The 23,969-nt window shown below is 37.4% G+C and overlaps 2 protein-coding genes across 4 annotated transcripts in view; one reads left to right on the forward strand and one right to left on the reverse strand.

Annotated features, from left to right (window-relative positions):
* LOC110173872 (transcription factor Sp6-like) overlaps positions 1-4,160 on the reverse strand; it is a 5,484-nt gene extending 1,324 nt beyond the window's left edge. Inside the window, exons 1-2 of the mRNA XM_020939880.2 lie at positions 3,975-4,160; positions 5-660 (exon numbers count right to left, since the gene is read on the reverse strand). Of these exons, the coding sequence (XP_020795539.2) occupies positions 5-558 (554 nt within the window). The 5' untranslated portion in view covers positions 559-660; positions 3,975-4,160. The remainder of the gene's footprint in view (positions 1-4; positions 661-3,974) is intronic.
* A 1,431-nt stretch (positions 4,161-5,591) lies between these two features.
* scrn2 (secernin 2) lies at positions 5,592-23,559 on the forward strand. Of its 3 annotated transcripts, XM_055158747.1 has the most exons (10): positions 5,592-5,716; positions 15,421-15,574; positions 16,724-16,892; positions 17,342-17,523; positions 19,336-19,532; positions 20,036-20,251; positions 20,765-20,930; positions 21,650-21,830; positions 22,495-22,657; positions 23,258-23,559. In XM_055158747.1, the coding sequence occupies exons 3-9, from the start codon at positions 16,731-16,733 to the stop codon at positions 22,645-22,647; spliced, it is 1,257 nt and encodes a 418-aa protein (XP_055014722.1). In that variant the 5' UTR covers positions 5,592-5,716; positions 15,421-15,574; positions 16,724-16,730; the 3' UTR covers positions 22,648-22,657; positions 23,258-23,559. The 3 variants fall into 3 exon arrangements, with proteins under 3 accessions (XP_055014722.1, XP_055014723.1, XP_055014721.1); XM_055158748.1 differs by lacking the exon at positions 5,592-5,716 and having other exon boundaries at positions 14,834-15,574; positions 16,730-16,892; XM_055158746.1 differs by lacking the exon at positions 5,592-5,716 and having other exon boundaries at positions 14,835-15,574.
* Positions 23,560-23,969: the final 410 nt, after the last annotated feature.

Consider the following 23,969-nt stretch of genomic DNA (forward strand, 5'->3'; position numbering starts at 1 on the left):
CCACCTCAGGTGAGCCTTGAGGTGGGAGGTCTTGGCGTAGGCCTTCCCACAGCCTGGGATGTGACAGTTGTGCATGTGCTTCCTGCGGTCGTCTGCACTCTGCCCCAACTGCTCTGCATGCACACAGTTAGGACAGCGGCATGCGGCCTGCCCCCCACCCCGTGATGAGGGGCGCCTATTAGGTTTGGGACGCACTGAAACGGCCCTTTCCTGTGGCTCCTCCAGTGGGTAAGGCTCCTGTGGGAGCATTTCAGGGGCAATGGGCTCCATTTTGAAGTCAGGAAAAAGGTGAGACGTATGAGAGGGGGGTACGTGCTGAGTAGCATGCGGGCTGCACAGCTGAGGGTCAGAGCCGTATGGCCCTAAAGAGGACTGCAGCCCTGACTGTAGCCCCATGGACCCTCCTGGACTGACCGAAGGCAGCCCCTGTCCTGGCTGCAGGTCCAACCAGCTCCCCGCAGGGTCCCGGTGCAGGTCCCACCAGGGGGCCATGTTCATGTCCTCTGAGCTGCCACTGGAGGGCGCTGTCCGTAACCAGGGCTCATAAGGGTGAGCCATGAGGACAGCTGGTGTAGTCAAGTCTTTGCAACTTTGTAGTTCAGTCGGTGCTCTGAGTCCTGTGCACTTTACCACATGGTGTTGGTGATGCTTCAATGAAACCTGTTGAACAGAAAGACAGTTGGATTAGCTCCTGTTTTTGTACTTTACAGTCTTACGCATCACTGTCATGTTGGTGTGAAAACCTCTGAAGTCTAATGCAGTCATTCAGTGTAAATCCCTCTGTCTACATCAGATCAGCAGCCTGGATACTGTAGTTCTCACGCTGAGTGGCCATGAAGAGTGAAGACAGGGGGAGACAGACGTGTCCAGACAGCAGCCTGCCACATGCATCCGCTGCCAGGTACTTCCCATAGAGGACAGTCAAAGAAGAGCAAAGAAAACAACATCCTGCGCCTGTACGGAGGCTCTAGCAGCTGGGGGAGGGAGAGAGAGGGGGGTGTTGACAGGAGAGCAGTTTGGTAAAGGAAGAAGTAGCAGGGAGGTATGGCTGTAGGCCAAAATCTGTTTGCTACGTCTCTGAGGTTTGTAGAAATGGGGCCTTGCAGACAGAAGAACCTGTTTTTATGAATCACACATGATTTACAACAACAGGCCGCCAGGCAGGTACAGAGTGAGCCCATAAAAGACCCGCCCACTGCTCATTGGCGACATCCACACTGACAGCATTCAGAAGCAAAAGAACAGAATCCAACAATAACACGAGAATGAGAATAACTCTGTGTAATCATGGACACACGCTCTTTACCGGCATCAGGCCCCAATCATACAGGTATGTGTCCTGAACAGGGCGGGCTGAAGCGCTCAGTGGTGACATGAAGCTTGTTAAATTTCTTTATGACACAAAAGTAATAACCTGCTCAGCTGCAAAACATGTCCAAGCTCCAAACCGTCCTGTCGACTTCCACCACGCCCCCGTCCCGAGCCTCTGCAATTATCTTTACTGCAGGAAACTGTAAAGTTGTCTTTGGCTTAGTGTGCTGTCTGTCTGAATCATCCCATATCTACCATGTGAATGCATTGTCAAACACCTGTGCAACATTTCTTCATGTTCATTGTTTTCAACGTCTTCATTTACTGGGGACAGCAGGCATGTCTTGTCACCCATACTGACAGGTAACCACCCCTTACACAGCTCTCAATTTGTTGAGTCAATATGCTCCAAGAGAGGACATTACAAGTCTTTGAGGAGGAAAACCCATTTAGCGATGCTCTCTAGGTAGTATGAAATCGTAAAGTAATTAGCCTGGAATGCCCTAATGAAAGGTCCAGTGGTGGAGGTCAGGTAGATTTATTTTGGGGCGGCCCGAAGCTACGGTGACCGCTCTGTAATTTTTAGGGAATGCTGTACCGAGATGTGCAGTTGGACCTGGCCATTGCTGACAAAACCATAAACAAACCCAGAGTTGCCAACATCTTTTTGCTTTTGACCAGAATGCCTGAGGGTTACAAGCTCTCGAGGGAAACAGCTGGCGGAGATGGTCTAAGGAAGAGGAGGGAGAGAGGAGGAGGAAGGCACGCTGCAATGACAGAGCTGTGGTCATAAAACCTGCCTGACCAAGACCCAGCACAAACTCTGCCTTAAAAGTCTGCCATCTAAGAGGTTTCAAAGCACAAACAGTAAGAGAAGAGTGCAAACTTTATGGCCACTGCAGACTAAATATTGCATAAGTTTATAAGCACCAATCCATCTATCTATCACCCCAGCTTTAATGAACAACTTTTGCTGATAAATAAAATACATGTGGTCTGACTATAGTTTATGTGTGTCCAAATAATTAGCCTTGTGGATGAATAAAGTTTGTCCAAGTTTAAGTCTAAGTGTACCATAACATTAATTTATCCATTATCAATTACAATATAGACAGTTTCATTTATATCTTATGTCTTTCTTGTCAAAACTATCCACATTACTTTCACAAGAGTGAGGGACAAAAAACTGCAGTTCGCATGGATAAATTACGATCTAGTGGACTCAACCAACCTCAAATGTTTAATCTATGATCAGATTTTTTTTTTCTACTTTTTCCAAAAATTGTCTTGCTGTTGTGACTGAAAACAGCAAATGACACACATGTCAAAATTTTAAAATCTAAAATATTGACTCTGACCCAATATATTTGGAGATTTTTTTTTTTTTTTCTGAAATGCCTACCAATACATGAAGTGTATGTATTATAGGGTGAAACATATTTTTGAGGTAATTTTTATACTTTTAATTGTAGACTATATACTCAATATCCACATTTTGCAAACACAATTAAAATATATTTTCAAATTACAATACATTTAAAAAAAATATATTTCCATCTCTTAGGAGGCATATACCATCTAACCTATGACAACTTTTTTGTCAGTACATAGAAAATTAGAAACTATTGGCTTAAAGGCAAAGATGGAGGTGACAGTTTTACATGTTGTGTGATTTGTAACTGTCTGACAGACACTGATTCATCCAAATCCAGTGGAAAAGTGTCTACTTTACTACTGAGTTCATTAAGGACAGTTTATGTTTAAATATATGTGGATTATTGTAATGCATATTATATATACATAGTACATATAATCAAGCCTTAACTTTACGTATTTAGAATGGAAAGGTTTTATTCAAATAAAATCTGAAGGTTGTGCAAATTTGTAAAATTGCTGCAAATGTGACAGCCAGCTCATTTAACACTGATCACATTATAGCTACAGATCTTTTGAGTGAATGCAACATTGCATTTTATACAGACAACAAGCATTAAATACTATTACGTTCTTTTCCTTGATTAAAATATAGTGAAATATACTTATATTTATATGTATATTTAGCAATTTATCAATCAATGCATTTTTCAGAGTAGAAAAGTTTTGAACTCCTTTTTCCAAATAGAAGTCTGTATGTTAAATCATAATACTTTTTTTTTTTTTTTTTTTAAATCTACCACCAGTTGTTTACAGGATTTCCAGTCAATTAAGAGAATATGCATCCTTTTTTTTTTTTTTTTTTTGAAGAGATCCAGCAAAACTAATTACTTTTTTGTTTATTTAAAAGCACAGCCTATAGGCTTGTTCAGTGAAGCAGCCCCTGGGCAACCCTAATATCAAGAGGGCAAGAAGTTTTTAGATATTTACGTTTGCGAGTTTCTTTATATTAACAAATTAGCTTCAGTTAGGCCCATTTAAGGCCTAACTGAAGTGATATAGCATAACACAATAAACATTTATTACATTTATTATCCAGTTTTCCATCTGACTTGTTTTTACAGGCTACAGTAATGCCTTTATAATTCAGACTATCATGGTCAACTCACCTTACAAGGTGTGAACAAATTAGTGTTTGTCCTGCCGTGAATCAGTGAGCACAATTTGAAACCCGATGAACTACAGTGAACTTTTGGTTTGCATGCGCGTATTAAAATTCCTCTGTTTACCTGCTAGTCAGCCGCACCACTCCACAGAACCCTCTCTCCCTTCAGAAAAGCCTTTGGAGTCTGCTGTTTCTGTTTGTGAAGAAAGTCGAGCAGTAAATAAATAATATCCTCATCGTATTCAGTTCTGCTCCATCCTTCACTCGCTCCAGACGCGCAGTTGTAACGTGCGGATTTGGAGCTCAGGTGCGCTGCATGGTGAGCACTGCACACGTTTAGGATAAGCTCTGAGTCTTGAGCGCCTCGAGGCCCTGCCCCCTCGGTGCGCGCGCTCATGAGTGCGCGTGTACGAGTGGCCCTTTGAAGACGCGTAAAGTAGCCTCAGGTGAAGTTGGAGGCAAAGGCGCACTTGGACAAAACATGGATCGTATCTGTCAGAGAGCTGTCCCGGGACGCACAAGAAGTTCATCGTCACTGAAAATTATGAAAGAATCGTCTGTTTAAACCAACAACGAGGCAATAATAAACAACCCGTATACAATACTAAACGACAAGACAAAACAGGCCTATATGTATTTACAGCCAAAAGATATTTATGGTTTGCCATTTTGAAACAGAAAGTAGTAGCAATCAGTGAAAGTGAGTGCCAGTGAAAAAGTAGCATAGGGCTCAGTTTACCACATCAACACAGCACGCATGTTACAAATAGGCCTATAACTACATGGTAGACATACACGACAGATTAAGCATAAAACATTTGCACCTTTATAAGAAGTCATTGGCACAGCTGACAACATAATTTTCCTTGTTTTATTATTATTCTAATAGGTCTATAACTTATTCTGTGTCAAAAGAACACTGTGAAACTTTTTTGGGAGTCAGTCACCTGCTTGCATTGTTGACCGTGTGTTAACTTGAAAAAAAAAAAAAAAAAAAACTAAATCTTGGAGTGGGGTCATCTCTTCACAGATCTGATCTGTAACTTGACCTGGTACTGTCACCTGCTTGTCTCTAAGGAGAGTTAATGCTCTCTGTGTTGTGGAACTTTCATCTCCATGGAGACAAGGAGATGGCATATTTACTCTTCACCTGAAAACTTACCTGAGTGTGTCTTTAAATATGATAAACTATGATGCATTGCTTTTTCATTACTATATCAAATACGTTTATCATGTATAGTGCTGATATATGTATGTTTTTATTTGTATTATAGTTTTCAACTGTGTGCAGTGAGCCCTATAGGGCACTTGAGACCTGAAATCCTTTGATTGTGGACACTCCTCAGGTGGTTTAGTCCAGGCTAAAAGACACACACAATTATAATATCACTTTAATATCTAATTATTATTTCTGAACGCTATATTTACCCAAACTACATTTATTCAAGTAAGGATGAATGCAAAATATTACCTTATATTGCATTTTGCTTGGCTTATGCACTTCTTGAAACCTGTCAGAATGGATTACTGTATTGTTGTATTAATCGTTTAATAGTTTTATGTGAATTTAACCTTTATCTCTCTCTCCCTCTCTATCTCCCTCTTCTCTGTCTTCCTCTGCCCCCCCCCCTTCTTTCTCTCTCTGTGTCTTTTGCTCTCTCTCTTTCTCTCCCTCACTGCCCCCCTCCCCCTCTTTCTTGCCCCTTCCCTCTCTCTCTTATTGCAGGTCTTGTTGCAGCTTGTTGAAGCAGACCACAGACACTTCCTGGTCCTTGGCTCTTTCTCTGAAGCAGCACTTTATAAAATGCTGAAGTCGAGTGGACGCCAACAGCAAACACTGAATCAGCACCACAGCCTCACGTCCAGGTACAACTCGGACACAGGAATTAGTTTAACACCAGTTCTTATGATTGCTTAGATTGGCCTTATATTTATTTAGACCGTTGCCATAGCAATTCACGATTTAAAACAAAATAATATATAATTTTGTGGATGGGAAAAAGCATATAAAGTGTGTATAACAGGTAGGTTATGTAAGCTGAAACCCTTGAATAGCCGCATGCACCCAAAACTTAACTGCCATTAAAATAATGCGCAAACAAACATATATTAAAGTAGGTAAATAAGAAAATGTTTTCTTGTACACATGTAAGCTTAAAGGGAACATATTACGCAAAAACTTTTTTATTTTTTTATTATTATTATTTTTGTTAAAACATTCCCTCATCATTAGCTTGACCCATGTGTTTTATTGTGATTGATCGAACCATGTTTTGAGTAATCCTTAATTGTCTGGCAGGCAAGACGTCATTGGAGTGCTCAGAAAGTTACACTTAAAAAAACATGCTAATGAAGATGTGTACACCAAACATGTCTAAAGGGTTTTAGATGAGCACCCAAAAAATAAAATAAAAAAATATGTAAATTTAACAAGAAGCACTGGTGTCTAGATCAGGAAGCCATCCAGCTATTTCATCATAAACTCTAGTCTATTTTTTAATAGAGGACATGGCAGATCCTAGTCATAGTGTTGTGCATAGGAGTAGGCCCAATCAGTTTTAATATAAGAAATCATGGATACTGTTGCCATTGTCATTGCAGGAGCCATCTTATAATTGTAAGAGCATTCTCTAATTCTAATAGAAAATAATATAAAATCAGAACCAGACATTTTTTCTGGTTTCATTTGACATTTAATGATGCTAATAATGCAGGAACTTTACCTGTCTGTGTCAGGACCCTTTTTGCTGAATTGTGAAATGGAATATTCACCCTAAAATACTACACTATATATGATGCAGAAATAAACCATGTTTGTATATCAATACACCATTGATATTTATTCAGTTCAAGTCAATTACTAGAAGTATTTATTACAAAACATTTAGAAGAATGTGTAATTAGATAAAGTACACATAAAAAATCTAATTATCAAAGTATTCAAGAAAAATGATGTCATTAAAAAGTTATGCTTCCTATTAGCAAGAACATGGCTGCTGGAATGGGATATTAGTTACTATAGATTACTATGCGATGCTTCCTCTTGCTTTATTATACCTCACTGAGTAGGCCTACATGCCAGTAGCTGCTTATTGCTTTCTTTTTGTTGTAGTGCAAACATTGGCGTAGACCACACACATGCCTTCAATATGTTTACTACAGCATATAATACAGTCAGTTATGTTTCCTCATGAATACAATACAAGATTATGCAGAAGACTCAAAAATAGTATTTAATTACACTATAATCTCATGGTTGATCCTGAATCGTGCCAAGTTCAACATTTGCCAATTATGCTTTTGTGTATTCACATGTTTGTGGTTGTTGACATGGCGCTAGTTTAATAAACACAACCTATTTGGGAGGCGTTACCTGCAACGAAAAATGCATTTAATTGTAACGAGGATGTGTCTTGTGAATTCAATAGTGATTTTATCACTAAATAAAATTAAAAGTTTGTCATTTGTGTAACTGTTGAATGGTAGCGTTGTGGGTGTGTGCGTGGAGCTGTCAGTCATGTGTGACCTTTTCGGTAAATGTCACTAACTAAAAGCAGCAATGACACTTTTATAGACACATTTTATAATGTGATTTATTGCTTTCTGAATGAACTACTAATCTGGTTACTTAACTGATCATTTTTCTTCACCTTCACTCTTCTATTGTTGTTGTTGTTCCATGTTTGGGTCACATCTATGTCACGTCTCTTTCCAATAGCGTATAACCACCCATAAAGTGTAAATTAGTATAGATAAATGCAAACATTACACATTAGATAAGACTCTTGCAACATGAAAGTTTAATCCTAGCTCTGACCAGTGCAATAGCATTATGTCCTTGGGCAAAACATTTCACTATGTATGGCTGTATGTGTGAGTAATTGGTTGTGTGATTGTTGTCACTATGTCTCTGTTAGCCTACCATCACCACCTACCATATAGTAGGGTATAACGCAATGTACATTTATTTTATTTTAAAACTGATGTCCTTACAGAAAGGTCAAATGTATCAATCAAGTTTGTTGTTTTAAATCTCTCTTGGCTGCTTTTATTTGGCATCATCCTGTTGTCTACATTCTTCCAATGAACCTAAAGAGATTACACCCACAACATCATTATTTTCCATTGTGTTTTAATTGCTGTAATTAGGCACAAAACAAGTTCTCGGAGCCATGTTTTTATTTGGTCCTAAAGGTCAAATAGTTTATGTAAGACATCAGTGTGACAGTTTGGGCGTGAAGAATGTTGTTGTTTACTGACTGGATTTGTGAGGGCGGACTCGAAATTTAGTTAGGCAAAATTAAATTAAATATAGACCTGTTATGTGATGCAGGCCGGTAATGGTTTTGATTCAGAGACTATGTTTTGATTGGACAGACAACATCAAATTTAGGTGGGCGGAGATAACAGAGGGGTGAATTATATTTTGTTTCTGGAAGTTTGTCACAAATCTTTTTTTCATTTTTAACTTTATTTTGCTTTACTTTATTTAGCCCTACTCCATATTCAGTCAGTTCTTTTATGATAGAAATATTGTTACTGCAAGCAAGGATATTGCTCACTGATCCAAAGGTTGCAATCTAATTCTAGCCCAGTCAGTACCGCATATTGTTGTTGTGTCCTTGGGCAAGACACTAAACTCATCTGCATATCTGTATGAATGTATGTATGTATATGTGTAAGTGATCCTTGATGAAAAAACAAAACTTTATTCATTTACATTTTTTTTTTTCAAAATCATTTTTCTGTGCTTATCATTTGAGTGACTACTTTTAACTTTTTGAAGTATATTGATACTGTTTCTAGGCTGAAATTGTGAAGGCAGCTTAAAATGTCCGCAGGGAACAAGGGAAACACAGACCGGGTTAGTTTGATTGGGCGAGCAAGACTGGGTGGTCTGAGCCACTGAATCTGAGGTTACATTTACTGGACTTAAAAACAAAACAAATTCATTGTACTTTTACTTACATAGACTATTAATAATATATAAAGAAAAAATAAAGTCAGAACATTTTATGGATATGAAATTCATTACAACCAAACCCCCCTCTCCACCCCCCCCAAAAAAAACAAACAAACATGTATGTCCCAACAGTTTCTTGCGTATTTTATCACCAAATATTTATATACTGCAGCTATTTTGGCATTATATTGATTTACACTAAGACTAATTTTACTTGAGAACATTCTTTGTCCACTCTCCCACCTCTGATAAGACCCATGTTTAGTACACATATATTTCTATTGTACACTGTTATGTACTGTGGGTCAGATGGCTCCGATCCTTGTATAGTCCCACGGGAACCACAGGCGTGTCCCTCACAAATCCTGTCCCAACGCCAGCCTCCTGAGTGCGTAGTCCGCCCAAATCCGGCACTTCCCCTCCGCAGATCCTCACTGTAAACTGTAAGCACCTGGTATAGTCCACTTCCTTATCCTTGTTAATTATTCAAAATCCCAAAAGCGGAGAGCCCATCCCACTTTCTCAAGGCTTCTCTCGGTCACCAGCACTGTCTGCACCCTGCACACCTTCCCCCTCTCCTCTCTTCATCCCCCCTCTCCCCTCTTTCAACTTCAAACCCAGTCATTTTTTTGCGAGTTGCGCTTTGATTGTGAGTGTACACCTGTATTTTGCAGTAGAGACTTCCTCACAAGCCCCCGCCCCCATCTTTGATTGTTAAACAGCCATGGCGCCGCAGTTACTGTCTGCTCCCCTCCCAGCTGCTGCCTCTCTGCCTTTTAACCGGATCTTTAATTGCACCGAGAATTTGACTTGCTTTATTTTATCTAATTTCCAAAACCCCTTCTTGTGTGCAGAGGGTTGTAAAACTTGAAATAAATGCATTACAGGAAATAAGCATACTGTAAGTGTTATGTTGAAAATTCCCCTGACTAACAGTTGGAAATTTGGAAAAAACTATTGAATCGGTGGACATAGACAAATGCTAGTCGAATCAGATTTTTTTTGCCGAAATGTTTATTTTTATTTATTTATTTAAATTAGGAGAGTACATATTTGATTTTTATAAACATGAAAATCGGAACTTGTTTATTTTAAACAGTTTGCAGTGGTCCTAAGTTATCCCTCACTTCCCTTATGCATTTGAAGGATTTAATTATTCTCTGCAATAAGTTTACAAGAGCTTTTCACAAAATTCAGAGACCAGAGTAGAGTTTATATCCACACTCAAAATCTGTTTATTATCACATTTTTTAAGATGAAAGATTATTAAAATTACAAGTAAACAGCAAAATCATTGCATTTCTCTGTGATCATGGTCGCGAAATCAGATATTAATCAGATTTAGGTGAGCTTGTTACTGCAGCCAGTGTTACCAGCCCAAATCAGATTCCTCTGAATGTGACTCAGGCCATTTATGTTAAAAGTGACAGCAGTCTACACATGCAAGTCACATTGATTTAACTTCTACATCACTGAAATTCAACAGGAAATTTAACACAATGAAACAATAAAGCGGCTGCCTGACTACAGCTGTGAAATTAAAGTGCATATGTTAGAAGTTTAAAACATAGTCGGAAGTTATTTCTTATTTACCTTAATGAGTTTGAGTGTATGAGTGTATGCTTTTCACAACTTTCAAAGGGTTCAGAGTGGAGATTTGCCGTGACAGTAAAGCTAACAACAACTAGGATGCTAATGCACACTTCCTGATTATCGGACAATAAAATGTTTTTTAATTAGATGCACGCAATAAACCACAGCCCATTTTTTACCCATTTTGCTCTAAACATGTGAAAATCAGGTACAGACCCTTTAATCAGTGTGCCACAGAGCTGCTTCAATATAAATATGCCCAAATTAGCACAATAGCTACATTCTGTCCACTGTCCTAAGGCAAGTAAAACACCTTAAACATTCAATAAGACAACAACAGACACACACCTGACATTAAACATAAAATCCAATAGACAATAGACAAATAACATTACAGAGCACACAGAAGATATTACAAAAAAAAAAAAAGAAAAAAATCACCTATGGCATTTTCCATCATTTTGTGCCTCTGATAGATGCCACCATTTAGTTTCGTTCTGCACCATTGTAATATTACAGTCTCCAGTCTCTTAATTACCTGGCGGAATCAGATTTAAAAAAAAACTGTGGCTATATTCATACTCAAATTCAGATTTTTATCATATTTTTTTAGAATAAAGATTATTAAAATTACACGTAGACTGCAAAATCATTGTATTTTTCTGTGGATATGGTCTCTATTACTAAATCGTGCAGTTTGCATGTCCTTTCCAAGACATTTTAAAGGTTTAGAAATCAGATATTCATCAGATGTAGGTGAGCTTATAACTGCAGCTCAAATCAGAATCCTTCAAATGTGACTCAGAATCCTTCGAATGTGACTCAGGCCATTTATGTGGTGTTAAAAGTGACTGCAGTCTACACACGCATGTCACATTAATTAGATTTCTACGTCACAGAAATGCTACAGCTGCCACATTTAAACTGGAAAAAGCAGAAATGTCACACAATGAAACTATAAAATGGCTGCCTGACTACAGCTGTGAAACTAGCAAAATGCATGTGTGAGAAGTATAAAACATAATTGATATTGTGGTAAAGAAAGTCTTACAAAGGCAAAATATCAATGTTCGCCTATTAATGTGAATGACAAAGATATATAGGCTATCTCCTACTATATAAAAGCTGACATGAATTTGTTAAAAACTTTTTTTGATAAGATAAAGATAATTTATTTATCTACTGATAAATGCTTGCTCATAACGTCTCACAGTTTCTGGTTTTGCCCTGTGTTTTTTTGACATTGGTTTAACACACAAAAACTGATATGAGTCACATTTTATTTGTAATGTGAACTGCTTTTTCTTCTTGTTAAAAAAAAAAGCATCAAGCATCAAGACCTACAGTGTGAACATAGCCTAGACACCATCAACAACGCACAGCTTGTTTATAATCCCCCAGGAAGACAGGTAGTCAGACGCACACACACCTTTAGCCATAATACCATGCTTTATTAGGCCCCTGCTCTATCCTGTCTCCCCTTTAGATTAATACGCACAAGGTCCTCACAGCTGTTTCCGTCCCTAACACCCCTCATCTTCAACGGGACATCCCATTTCACAAGGGGGGCTACAGACAACAGCTTTGCTCAAACCGCCTGACCGTCCGCCCTGGTCTGGATCTGGTCTGGTCTAGGACTAAGTTTAAAGTTGTCTCATGCATGTTTGTGTGTCCATAGAGCTTTAAATATCATTCAGCTCAGACTAAGTGTTGAGAAGTTGATGGTACACTGCGTATTTGCTCCTACTACAAGTGTGAGTCACAGGCAGACAGCAGCCTACTCACTGGGCAACTGCTACCCACTGCAAAAATATATTACATTACATCGGTTAGAATGGATTTAATCATGATCATTATGGCTTCAACATGGATTTTAAGATATTTATAATTCTTTTTACAATAATAGTTTGAAATGATCTGCTAATGCATGGGGCAACTTTACATCCAATAAGTTAAGAAATTAATACATAAAATAAATAAATAATTGAAAGTGTAACTTGACTGTGGTGATATGCAGAACTGCTAGCTCAACATTGTATATTATTGTAAAAAATGTCATATATATATATATATATTTTGTTTGTTTGTATGTATCTTTTGGACTCTTGAATCTGTAATTACACAAGTTTGGCGCCAGTAAAGCAGTGTAAATTTAGTTTTGCTGAATCACAAATGCTCAGCTATATTTTGTCACTGTTTGTGTCAAAGTGGATCTGGCCCCTGGCTTCTTTGCTCTACTTTACATACACACAAACAAAAAAATTGTATGATATGCAATTGGTTTATTTCTTCTTTGACAGGAAAATGATCTAGTCATAAAAATGCATGACCTGGAAATGGAATAATTTAGGATCTCCCAGACCAACTTGGGTTTCCTCCGTGCAAACCAGTTTCCCCCATCAACCCACCCTGTGGATTTTGCCTATTCTACATAATAAGCATCAAATGTAGATAATATATTCCCTTCACATGGGATTAAAAATCTTAGTTTTAAAATATAGATTTCAATACAGTTATTTTTACATTTTATGATTAAAGGGCCCATATTACACTATTTTCCGATTTATGTTATAATGCTGTTTTCTCATCAAAAACATACCTGGAGTTGTGTTTTGGTTCATTCATGCATGTTTAACTCACAAACCCTGCATATTTAGGCTGAGTTCTTCTCTCAACACTCTGTTCCACCTGGTGATGTCATGTGGTAATACAGGAAGTGCTCCTCCTCCACCTACTCCATACGTCTTCACTAGAATCATTTGGATAATTTAAGGCCTTGAATTGTCCACCTCTACCGCTGCATGACACCACAAGTTGGAACAGAGCATTTTTAGCTTTGTGGATGCAGACAGCCTGTAAATTCAGGATTACTCAAGTGTAAGGTGAGGTAACAACATGATAACAGGGCTAAAAGCTCACAAGAATCAATTTTATGTAATATTATATTATTAATAATTCGACCATTAAATAAATTAAATCCAATACATTTTCTGATATACTATTCATGCAAAAACCTTTACTTAAACTCAGTGTCTAAATGATTTTTTCAGAGTCAACAGTTGAAGTGTACATTTAGCGTTTACATTTTCTCATCTCTGTCTGTGCATGTTTGAGAGCCATTTGTGAGTGCATTTAACTGTACGCTGCACGTTTCCTGGGTGTGTCCGTTGGCTCAGGTGGGGGCCTCTCCTCTTGCTTCACGCAGTTGTTAGCTGACTTGTGTTGGGGGTAAAACAGACAGGATGTGCAAATGTTGTCAGCACACAGGAGGAGATGAAAGCTTCTGGGGAGGGTGTGGATGAGGTATTGTAGCAGCTAACAGGTTGTCAAAAATCTCACAGCAAAAGGAACCTCGTCAGTCCATGAAGCCCACAGCGCATACAGTGAAGTCATGACAAAAACTCATTGGACCTTAAAAGAATATTCAACACATTGTACAAGTGAGACGATCAGATGAAAGCAGAGTGGCCTCCAGGTGCTGCAAGATATAATGAAAATATCAATAGTCCCGGTACTACTACTGAAGATGAACATTATTATTATACATTGTAATAGTAGTGGTGTAGTACTCTAGGGTCACATTTTGTATAGTTCCTTTACAGTATGGTAGTGAAGTATTGTTCTTAGTTGTTTTTTAGTAAGATAATCCAATTCTGATTTAAAAAACTTAAAACTATACATATTTTCATTAATTTGAGATTAATATTATAGAAAAAATACATTATATACAGTACTATTTGTGTTTGTTATAATTATTATAAACCAGTGACCCCTCTTTCAAAAAAAACCCCAACCAAAATAATACATGAGTAAGATTTTTTATTATTTTTTTATCAGTTTCAATCAATTCAATTTAATCTTGAGATGTTTCTCTGTGTAAATAGACCAGTGGTAAAATGCACACACACTTTTTCTGCATTATTAACTTAGTTTTGAAAATTATGTAGATCAAACACATTTAGACCTTTCAAAATCTTGTTCTCCAACATCAAAGAATTCTGTAACTAAACTCCACTGTTTAAAAACATCTTCAAAACACTGTCAATATTTCCTTTGCAGTTAATTACTCTGCCCTTTCCGTGTGAACTATTGCCATAAAGCTAATTGCATCACTGACTCTTGACAGAGATGATCCATAAATCAGTTGAAAGAATGAATGTGCACTCGTCTTTAGACACAAAACTAACATACCAAACATGCTAACATGATGCTATGTCACAAATCCGGTTTACATAATTTGTTTTATGCATGCCTAACCGCAGCTCAAGAAATCTATTTTTAATAACAAGGTGACGCAAACCGTTAAATTGCCTGCCTTGTTTTTGTGTGCTGTAACTGTCGTTCATCGCTCAAGTCAAGTTTGTCCAGGTTGTCATGAAAAGTTTTGATATGAAAGAAACAAACATACAAACCTTTTGAAGTCACCATAAAATCTAACCTAAGAAAAAAGGCCTATATATGATTAAGTGGTAACTTTCTTTTGCAGGTAAGTCTGGCTTTGTAACTGTTCATGTAATTAAAATAAGCTACAGTAGAGTAGACTCTATTTCCCTTTCAAATATAGGAGTGGGCAATATGCCAAAGTATTATATTACCATTTAGAACCTATAATTAAAATTTTATGTTACTTAATTTAGCTTTATTGTACTCTTTAAGAGGCAGACATAAAGGTATCTGCTTCTTCTGACAGTTAACACTTCACTGTAATTGGTTAAATCCCCTGTAGCTCGCTCAGAACATGACAGAGGCTGACCAATAGGAGGCGTGAGTTAGTAGGGAAAGTGTTTGAGCATTGAGCTGCTTCACCTAATCTATAGCCTATGTCACACATCACTCAGCAAACAGTTTATCAGAAATGCCTGAGTTCATCAAGCTTGTTTATTACGCATGGACAATAGCCAAATCGATTTGATTGTTGACTGACTATATAAAGTTTATGATTATCCATGTTAAGCAGCCTTTGATTAGCTTTTAGCCACTGTTGATCCTGTCTGCACCCCCTGGTTCTCTACAGCTGCCCGCGCACTGGTTCTGGACCAGACACTACGCGTCCATACGAGGCGAGACCTTTAAGTACGGACCTTCGGATTTCTCGGTCACGTGACACACATCTCCAACCTGCTCCTCGCGGCAGCCGGTGTGTCGTCTGTTCTCACGAATGATCCAAGGTAAACATTTTGCACTTTAGCTGTAGTTTGCACCCTGCTAGCCCTCTACTCCACCTTATGTTGTCCAAGCCCCGTAAATAATGTGCAATGGCATGTACTGCGCGAGTCGTGGTTGGCAGCTCCACGGGAAAAGTGTGAAGCGACAGCGGGCTGACAGTGGAAAGGCAAGCCGCTGTGTCGGGCCTTTTTTCGGGGAAGGAACACTGCTTATTCCCATACCCCTGGAGCTCCACAACCACACTGCCACACGCAATACGACTATGCGCGTTTACCACATAATACACGGACCCAACGCATTTCATTGTCGCAAATTTGAGAGTAGACCAATAATAGTTAACGTGCGGATTTGTGAAGATTATAGACAGTAAAGTGCTCTGCTTTCTAATCCTATGTGTGTGAAAGGGATGGGCAGTGTACCAGGATGGCACTGTGCAGTTCGAGCGTAACAGGCTATGAGCTTTCTTTATTCATTCATAGAATGGTCAAAAGGGCGTGGACGATTTATGCTTGATATCAACAGTTGCGAATAAGCCTCCAATAAAGCCTATTTACAGCGTGCTTACTAGATAATACAGCTCTACTCAACTGGAAGTAAAACTAGTTATCCAGTGAATGAATTACTTGGGTGGGTATTTAAGTAGGCTATTGTGTAGAACATAGGCCTTATGTCACCAGTGTTCAAATGTCATTCAGAATAGTCTGTAGATCAACAGGATATGTGAAAATGCTTTATGACCTGAGAAGAAACACAAATGGACAAATATTACTTAAACCTCTTAGGTCTCATTAATAGCATTGTAATTTAGTTTATAACACAATACAAGTAGCTACAACTGAGTTATTTTAAATAAATATCTTACCTTATATTTGTATCTGATCATTTATGATGTTGTTATAGTTTTAGAGATAAGGCAAATTGCAATATAATGTTTGAGTGTCCAAAAAGTGCTTTATAAATTTGAGTACATTTAAGTATATGTTCTTCTGTCAATAGGATATTTTCTTATTCATAACACATCCAGTTCATTAATTAATAATAATAGCTCCTGAAATGCATAGTGCTTTACATGGAAAGATGCATGACTGTTGGGAGCAAATTGTGTTCGTGCTCTACCCTCTCATCAGTGCGAACTCTAAATAATGTGACAGTTGCAGGATGGCAGAGGGTCCCAGGTCATGTGACTGTTTTGTATCCTTGCCTCCTGGATCCAAACACAACCAAGTGATTTTTGGGAAAAACTCAGACCGACCCCGCGATGAGGTCCAAGAGGTGACGTACTACCCTGCAGCAACTCATCCACCAGGCTCAGTACTGGAGGTAAATTTGACTGCAAAAGAAGGCTTGGTACTAGATGCTACAAGATAAATATGTAACAAAAATGTAACTGCAAATATTGACTGTTAGTATTTTTCTTTCTTTGTAAAAGTAAAAGGCCTGTTAATGGTTGAAAGAAAGGCCTAAAGGTCACTATGAATACACATTAACAGGTCAAGGCAGTGGCATTGCCAATAGAGGATTTTATTATCATTAGTAAGTTATAAATCCTGAGTAGTATGGAAGTGAACTGTAATTAGAAGGTGCAAGTTCTTGCATAGTACATGTTATTATAGCACATATTAATTTTGTTTCCTTTTTTAATTGGATTAAGTAGGCTATAAATCAGATGCTTATTGTTATTATAATTTCAAGTTGGCAACCCATATAAGTGTAAAACCAACCAACACAATTGCTTGTGTGATAATTTATTTTAAATTCTTTTTTGCCAGTGCACGTATATCCAGATTCCTCAGGTGGAGCGAACTCATGCGGTGGTGCTGAGTAAACCTGCCTGGATGTGGGGGGCGGAGATGGGGGCGAATGATCAGGGTGTGTGCATCGGGAACGAGGCAGTGTGGACCAAAGAGGAGGTGAACCCTGGAGAGGCTTTGCTTGGCATGGACCTGCTACGGTTAGAGCTTTTAACTGAATCACATCAACTAAGGATGAGTTCATACATGCACATAAACCACATAGGCCTGTCACGATAACACATTTTGAGATTTGGTATGTTGCTGATGAAAATGTAGATAATAGACGATAATACTGAATAATAATAAGTCATTTTTGCAACTGACAAATAACTTAAAAATATTTATGATTAATTAATTATCTAAAAATAATAAATAAATATCAAAATGAAACGAAAAATAACTGTTTCATCTGCAATATAGAGAACAATGAGTCAATTTAATAATTACCATGAAAGGCCTAAGAGCATGTAAACTGGGATTTAAATGGGACTAAACTTAAACTAGAACAGGACTAAATCGGACTGGGATGGTACCAAATGTACATTAGGATCTAAACTGGGCCTAAACCAGGTCAAGTGAGAATGCAACAACCTGTCACAATGCTAAAATTTCAAACTTGATTTTGATACTAAGAAACCATAGTTTTTATACAGTATAATGTAATTTCCCAGAAAAAAACTAATAGTAGTTTATCCAAGTAGATATGTTATTCAACTTTAATGAGTTATTAATATTGTAATAACAGTGTTCCCTTGTCATAAGGTGAATCAAAGTTGTATGCATGGTTGTTTGAGTAATCCTGTATTGTCCTGCATTTGAAGCTTGTGTGCTCAGAAATTCTTGTTTTCACCTACCCCGATATCTGTGCCCTCTTTTTCCTATACTATGTTGTTTTTCTAGTTCCGATGTAGATCCAGATAGACATTGTAAAACTATGCTAATGTTATTTTTCAGTATTGATACTCAAACGAGCATCTATAGTTCTAATTTAATTATTGATTTGTATTTGGTTAATGATTTTTTGACAACTCTAACTTCTGTAATGATAGTTGTTGTACCGACACATTTTATTATTCTGATTGGTATTTTATCCAGCCTTGAAACTACATTCATATAAGGCAGTATTGCATAGCGGCCAATGAAGAAGTCACAAGATCATGCTGTCCAACGATATCACAAAATTGTATCTCTTATTTTACCAAAGTTATTTATTTATCTTTTTGTCAATGAAAAAAGGAAGAATTATGTTGGCACAGGTTTGCCTTGTGTTTTAGTGGAAGTTTGCGCTTTGATCATTTAAGTGTGGTGATTGCCAAAAGCGTGTCACAACAGGAGGTTCAACTGCACTAAAGCGTTACACTTATCTTTTCTTCAAATCATATAAACAAGAGATTGTCTGATATTTGAGGCATTTGGGACTATATTGCCTATGTAAACGGAATTTAAGTATCTTCAGTTATAATTAAAAAAAATAAATGTATAACTAGCTCTATAAACACAGTTGCTCTTTGGATGTCTTGAAATGCACTAAATAAATGATTTGTTGCATACAAATTTAAAAGAATAAATTGTCAAAATAATAAATTAGAGTAAGCCTTTCCATCATAATACATCACAAAGTTTTTGTTTCTTACCTCTTTACTTACAGTATTACTGTAAGTAAACTAAACTGTAGTATTACTATTAGTATTAGTATTAGTATTAGTATTAGTAACAACTAATACTAGTCTGGCAGCTTCTTTTGTGATTGTAGTTCTTACTTTCTCTGTGAGAGTATTTTAACTTCTTTTTGTGACTTCACTTTAAATTACATGATTACTTAGAAATAAAATAAGTAAACAAGTTACCAAATTCCAACATATAATCTACATATATAAATATACTATACATTTGAATGTTACGTATTATAAATTAACAGTACACTAAAGCTGTGTATGCCAGCCTGTAGTTACTGTTCCTGTGTCCGGTAGTTTGGGTCTGGAGCGTGGGGACACTGCGTGGAGCGCCCTCTCTGTCATCACTGAGTTACTGCAGCAGCACGGACAGGGAGGCCAGTGCAGAGAAGACCCCGAACCCTTCTCCTATCATAACACCTTCCTCCTGGACCGCTCTGAGGCCTGGGTCCTGGAGACAGCGGGCAGGCTCTGGGTGGCTCAGAAGATCACAGGTGAGGAGCAAAATATTCATTGCAAACAGAAAAACAGTGTAAAATCAATACCATATAAAAGCAAGAGTATATTGATGTGAAGTATTGATTTATTCTGTTTCTTGTATTTGTATATGATACATAAGTTACTTTTATCTATATATCTATATCTAAAATAAAATAATCTACACACATGAAACATTGAAACAACCAGATATCAACAAATAACATAGATTTGCTCTCTAATCTTTGCATTAATGGCCTTTTTGTGTCATCACAAAACTAAAATTTCTAAAATGCCCAGTAATTTACTGCTTTCAATACTACAATAATAATATTAACACTTTTTTTTTTAGACAATACAATGTCATTTTCAACCCCAAATTTTACAGGTTTTGTGCATTAGGTGTATTATACTAGTTCTGATATATCTAACTATTCAGGAATGGACAGAATGGGAGAATAGTTTAGTATCTACAGATATCTGGGTTTTGTTTCACAACCCTAATCCCTTCTTGTTTCAGAGGGAGTAAAGAACATCTCAAACCAGCTGACCATCTCCACGGAGATCTCTGTGGAGCACCCAGAGCTGCGGGCCGTGGCTCAGGCCCAGGGCTGGTGGGACGGTCAGGGCGACTTCAGCTTCTCTCAGGTGTTCACCCCTGAGCAGCCCCCTGCCCGCATGGAGCTGGCCAAAAAGCGCTACAGAGGGGGCACCGAGCTGCTGCAGCAACATGATGGTAAGCAGTGATGTACAATACAGTTTATCAGTTTTGGGGCAAAATACTTCATTCAGAACCGGGCTGGACTTTGGTTGTATACAAAAAATCGATTTGGAAGTTGTTACATTTCTATTCAATGAATTGCAACTATTGTAAGTTGATAGAGAAGAGTGGATTAGCTAGGTTGTAATGGTTTGGTACTATGTGTCTGTTTTTTATTTTTAGATTTTTTTTACAAACATTTTTATTTTTGTTGTACTATTGCACTACTGTGATAATGTAATATCCTCCATGGATCAAATACTTTTTCTAAGCTTTAATTATTTCAAAATAAATTTATATGACATTAGCTTACAAAAGTTCAATACAAGTTCAGATTTCTGATTTCTCATTACATAAATTTAGTATATTTTAGGGCACAAAATGTTAAGCCAATTTAAGCACCCATATTAATTTAAGGTTTATTACGTAAAGCTGTACATCTGTTTTGAGTATAATAAGAATGGACTGTGCTCTTTTCTCTGATCTTAGGTTCAGTCACAGCAGAGGTGATGATGTCCATATTGAGAGACAAACCAAGTGGTATATGTATGGACTCTGGAGGCTTCAGGACCACTGGGAGCATGGTCTCGCTGCTACCCAGAGACCCCAGCCTGCCCTGTGTACACTTCTTCACTGCCACCCCAGACCCATCCAGGTTTGTCATGATGTTAATTTTGATTTTATATCAGTGTTCTTTAAAATGCCATGATATCAGAATGGTCAACATTTCTGAATGTAGGCAACTGGAGGATAAAAGAAGTAGAATTGAAGTATTTTCAATTATTAACTGATAATTCTAAATGTTAAAGGTTTTAAATCTTTAGATTAAAAACATCTAGGGTAGACACATTAATTTGTTAGCTTTTCTGCTACAAAAGCCTAGCCTCAAATTGTATTAGTATTTCACAAATGTGCAATTTGTGGTAAAGTTTGTGTTCCACATTTCTGTAAATGACATTGCTACAGGTTCCAACCATAAACACTGCAAGTTAAACATTTTCCTTTCACTAAAGGCACATTGTGTAACTTTTTTAGTGGAGGGTCCGTCAAATCTTAATGGACAACAGACCAAGTTACAGGTCAGATCTGTGGAGAGGCAACCCCACTCACAGTCAGAATGCCTGTTTTTCTGTGTATTTCTGAGCTATAAATCCACCTGAAATTTAATAAATGTAAGGTAGAGCTGTCACACTGTGGAACATTCCAGGTAGAGCAATGACATATCCATAGGAGCAAACAGGTAATGGACCCCAACCAAAAAGTTATATAATACACCTTTAACATTTTTTAGTCTTTGGGGTCAGTGGGTATTTCTGAGTCTGTGATGTCTTTCTCTCTTCCTTTCCCTCCTCCATCTTCTCTTTGCCTGGTTAGGTCTGTCTTCAAGCCTTTTGTCTTTTCGGATTGTACTGCTCCAGTGCTGAGGGTCATCTCCCCACAGTTTGGTCCAGATGACCCAGTCAGAAAACAGCCACGTTTTCAGAGCAAAGTGGACCGCAGACATGACCTGTACAAGGCCCACCAGGTGGCACTTAACACTATGGAGACCAACCCAGTAAGCACTGATGAACAATTGTAGTTAAAATATTGAAATAGAATACTCTCTAAATGTATTAATAGTTTTTAGGTACAACTTAATTACAAAGTTTCACTGAACTTCAACTTTCTATTATAAGTACATGATCAAATTTTCAGCTTTATTTAATCGTTAATGAGTTAATTATGTCCTTTTGTCTTCCTAAGAACCAGCAGTTTTTGCGATGTAATTATCATTACGACTTGTAGTCTAAAGTCTAGACAGCACGGCCACACACTTGAAAATTTTTCTGTGTTTACAGTCACACAATAGTCACATGAATTAAAATACCTTTACAAATGACTTCCTCTTTGTAGCACACTTCATGGCAATTTCAACACAGTGCAAAATAAAAGTGGGACAAAATTCTAAATTATCCCAGAAAAAATGGTTGCTAGATTGGATGAATAAAAATCTATATTGTCAAAATAAATCTTTTGTCACTTGTAGATTTGCACATAAAAGATTTTTTTTTTTTTTTACTATGCCAAGAGCACTGATCTCAAACATTGCTTGAAGAAGAAAATATATTGTCTTAAAAGTGCAATTTCAACTTGTCACATAAGTATGTAGCTAAGTGTACCTGATTTACAATTTTGTTTTACAAGTTACAATTTTAACTTACCCCTTTTTGTGATGGCAGGACGAGGGGTTAGTAATTTATGAGATTTTGCGTGAGCTGGAGTCACAGTGTCTGAGTGAGATTTCGGCGATGCTGAATGGAGAGATCCCTGGAGACGAGCTTGGAGACCTGTTCTTTGACTGTGTGGACACAGAAATCAAGTTCTACCAGTGACCAGGGCCAGGTGGGTCAATCAAAATAAATAAATAAATAAATAATAAAATTATAAATAAATAAATAGATTGGAGAAGTATGCAGGTGCGAAATACATAGTTGTAACTATGATAATAAAATACATTAAAAAATATTAATTCATGACTGTTGAAAGAAAGCAACACTGCTTAACTTTCTAGAGGTGGCACATCACCTGAATGATTCCATAGAAATAGAAAGTTAAACTTAGACTTAGACAAAGCTAATTGATCCACAAGGGAAATTATTTGGACAAAACTATATGAAGCATTCTCCATGGAGAGGTTTTCCAGTGCAATAAGAAAATCCAAAATGATTAAAAATCCTTTTATAGTTTTGGTTAAAATGTTATGCATTTGAATGTAATTTTCCATCTTTTGCCCTAATTTCCCATTTGCTGTCAAGTAGGTTTAGAAGAATCTCTGTAGCTTAAGGCAATGCACAAATCTAAAGAAACATGTGAGATTTTCCTTTTCCATACATTCAATTATGACTTACACTGGGAAAGCACCTTCTGACTGTATACAATTAAAACTTCAGTGGTATAAAAATATCTCACTTTAACACTTGTGTTCATTGTGCTCTGTTACAGCGCCCCCAGGTGGATGCACTAAGTGATCGCAGCAGGAGATGGCCCTGAAGACTTGTTACTCTAATGGCCTCAGCTTCACTCACTCTATTCTCATACCATCTTTAACACTGACTAAACGCACGTGTGATTGAAGCATATTATCATCAAAATCACCATGGCTGACATAGAGACATAGATGGCACAGGAGAGATAGGCCTACTAGAAATGTGAAGAAGTTGCATTGTACTGCACTGTAGATTATGTTTTACTGATGAATGACTTGGCATTGACTGATTATTTTGAAAGATCTAATAAAGTTCATAGTCAACTACAACTAGTGGTATTTGTCTTAGAAGTCACGTTTAGACTACTCTATAAACTGTACTAGATTACTAGGTGTCTCATCTTTGGTTCTATTATGTTTTTTACTATGCTTGACATTGAATATTCACAGTAAGATCCTGTTTACGATGTAGCTTTTCTATTGCTTGTCTCCATAAAATTATTGGTAGTTACTGGTTTGCCTAGAATGTGCCACACATTAAACCTTTCAGTTGCTTGCCAACTTGGTCAGATCAAAGACAATGAAGTTAAGTTTGAAGTTTGTAACTTTCTGGAGGTGGCACATCACCTGCATGATTCTATGGAAACAGAAAATTAAAACTATACTAGTAGAGTTTTGTGCCATATGATATACATATCAGGCAAAGGAACAACAATACCATGGAAACAA

This window comes from Boleophthalmus pectinirostris, unplaced genomic scaffold (genome assembly GCF_026225935.1).
Source record: "Boleophthalmus pectinirostris isolate CB_2022bp ecotype Guang Dong unplaced genomic scaffold, ASM2622593v1 HiC_scaffold_22, whole genome shotgun sequence".
Taxonomy (NCBI): Eukaryota; Metazoa; Chordata; class Actinopteri; order Gobiiformes; family Gobiidae; genus Boleophthalmus; species Boleophthalmus pectinirostris.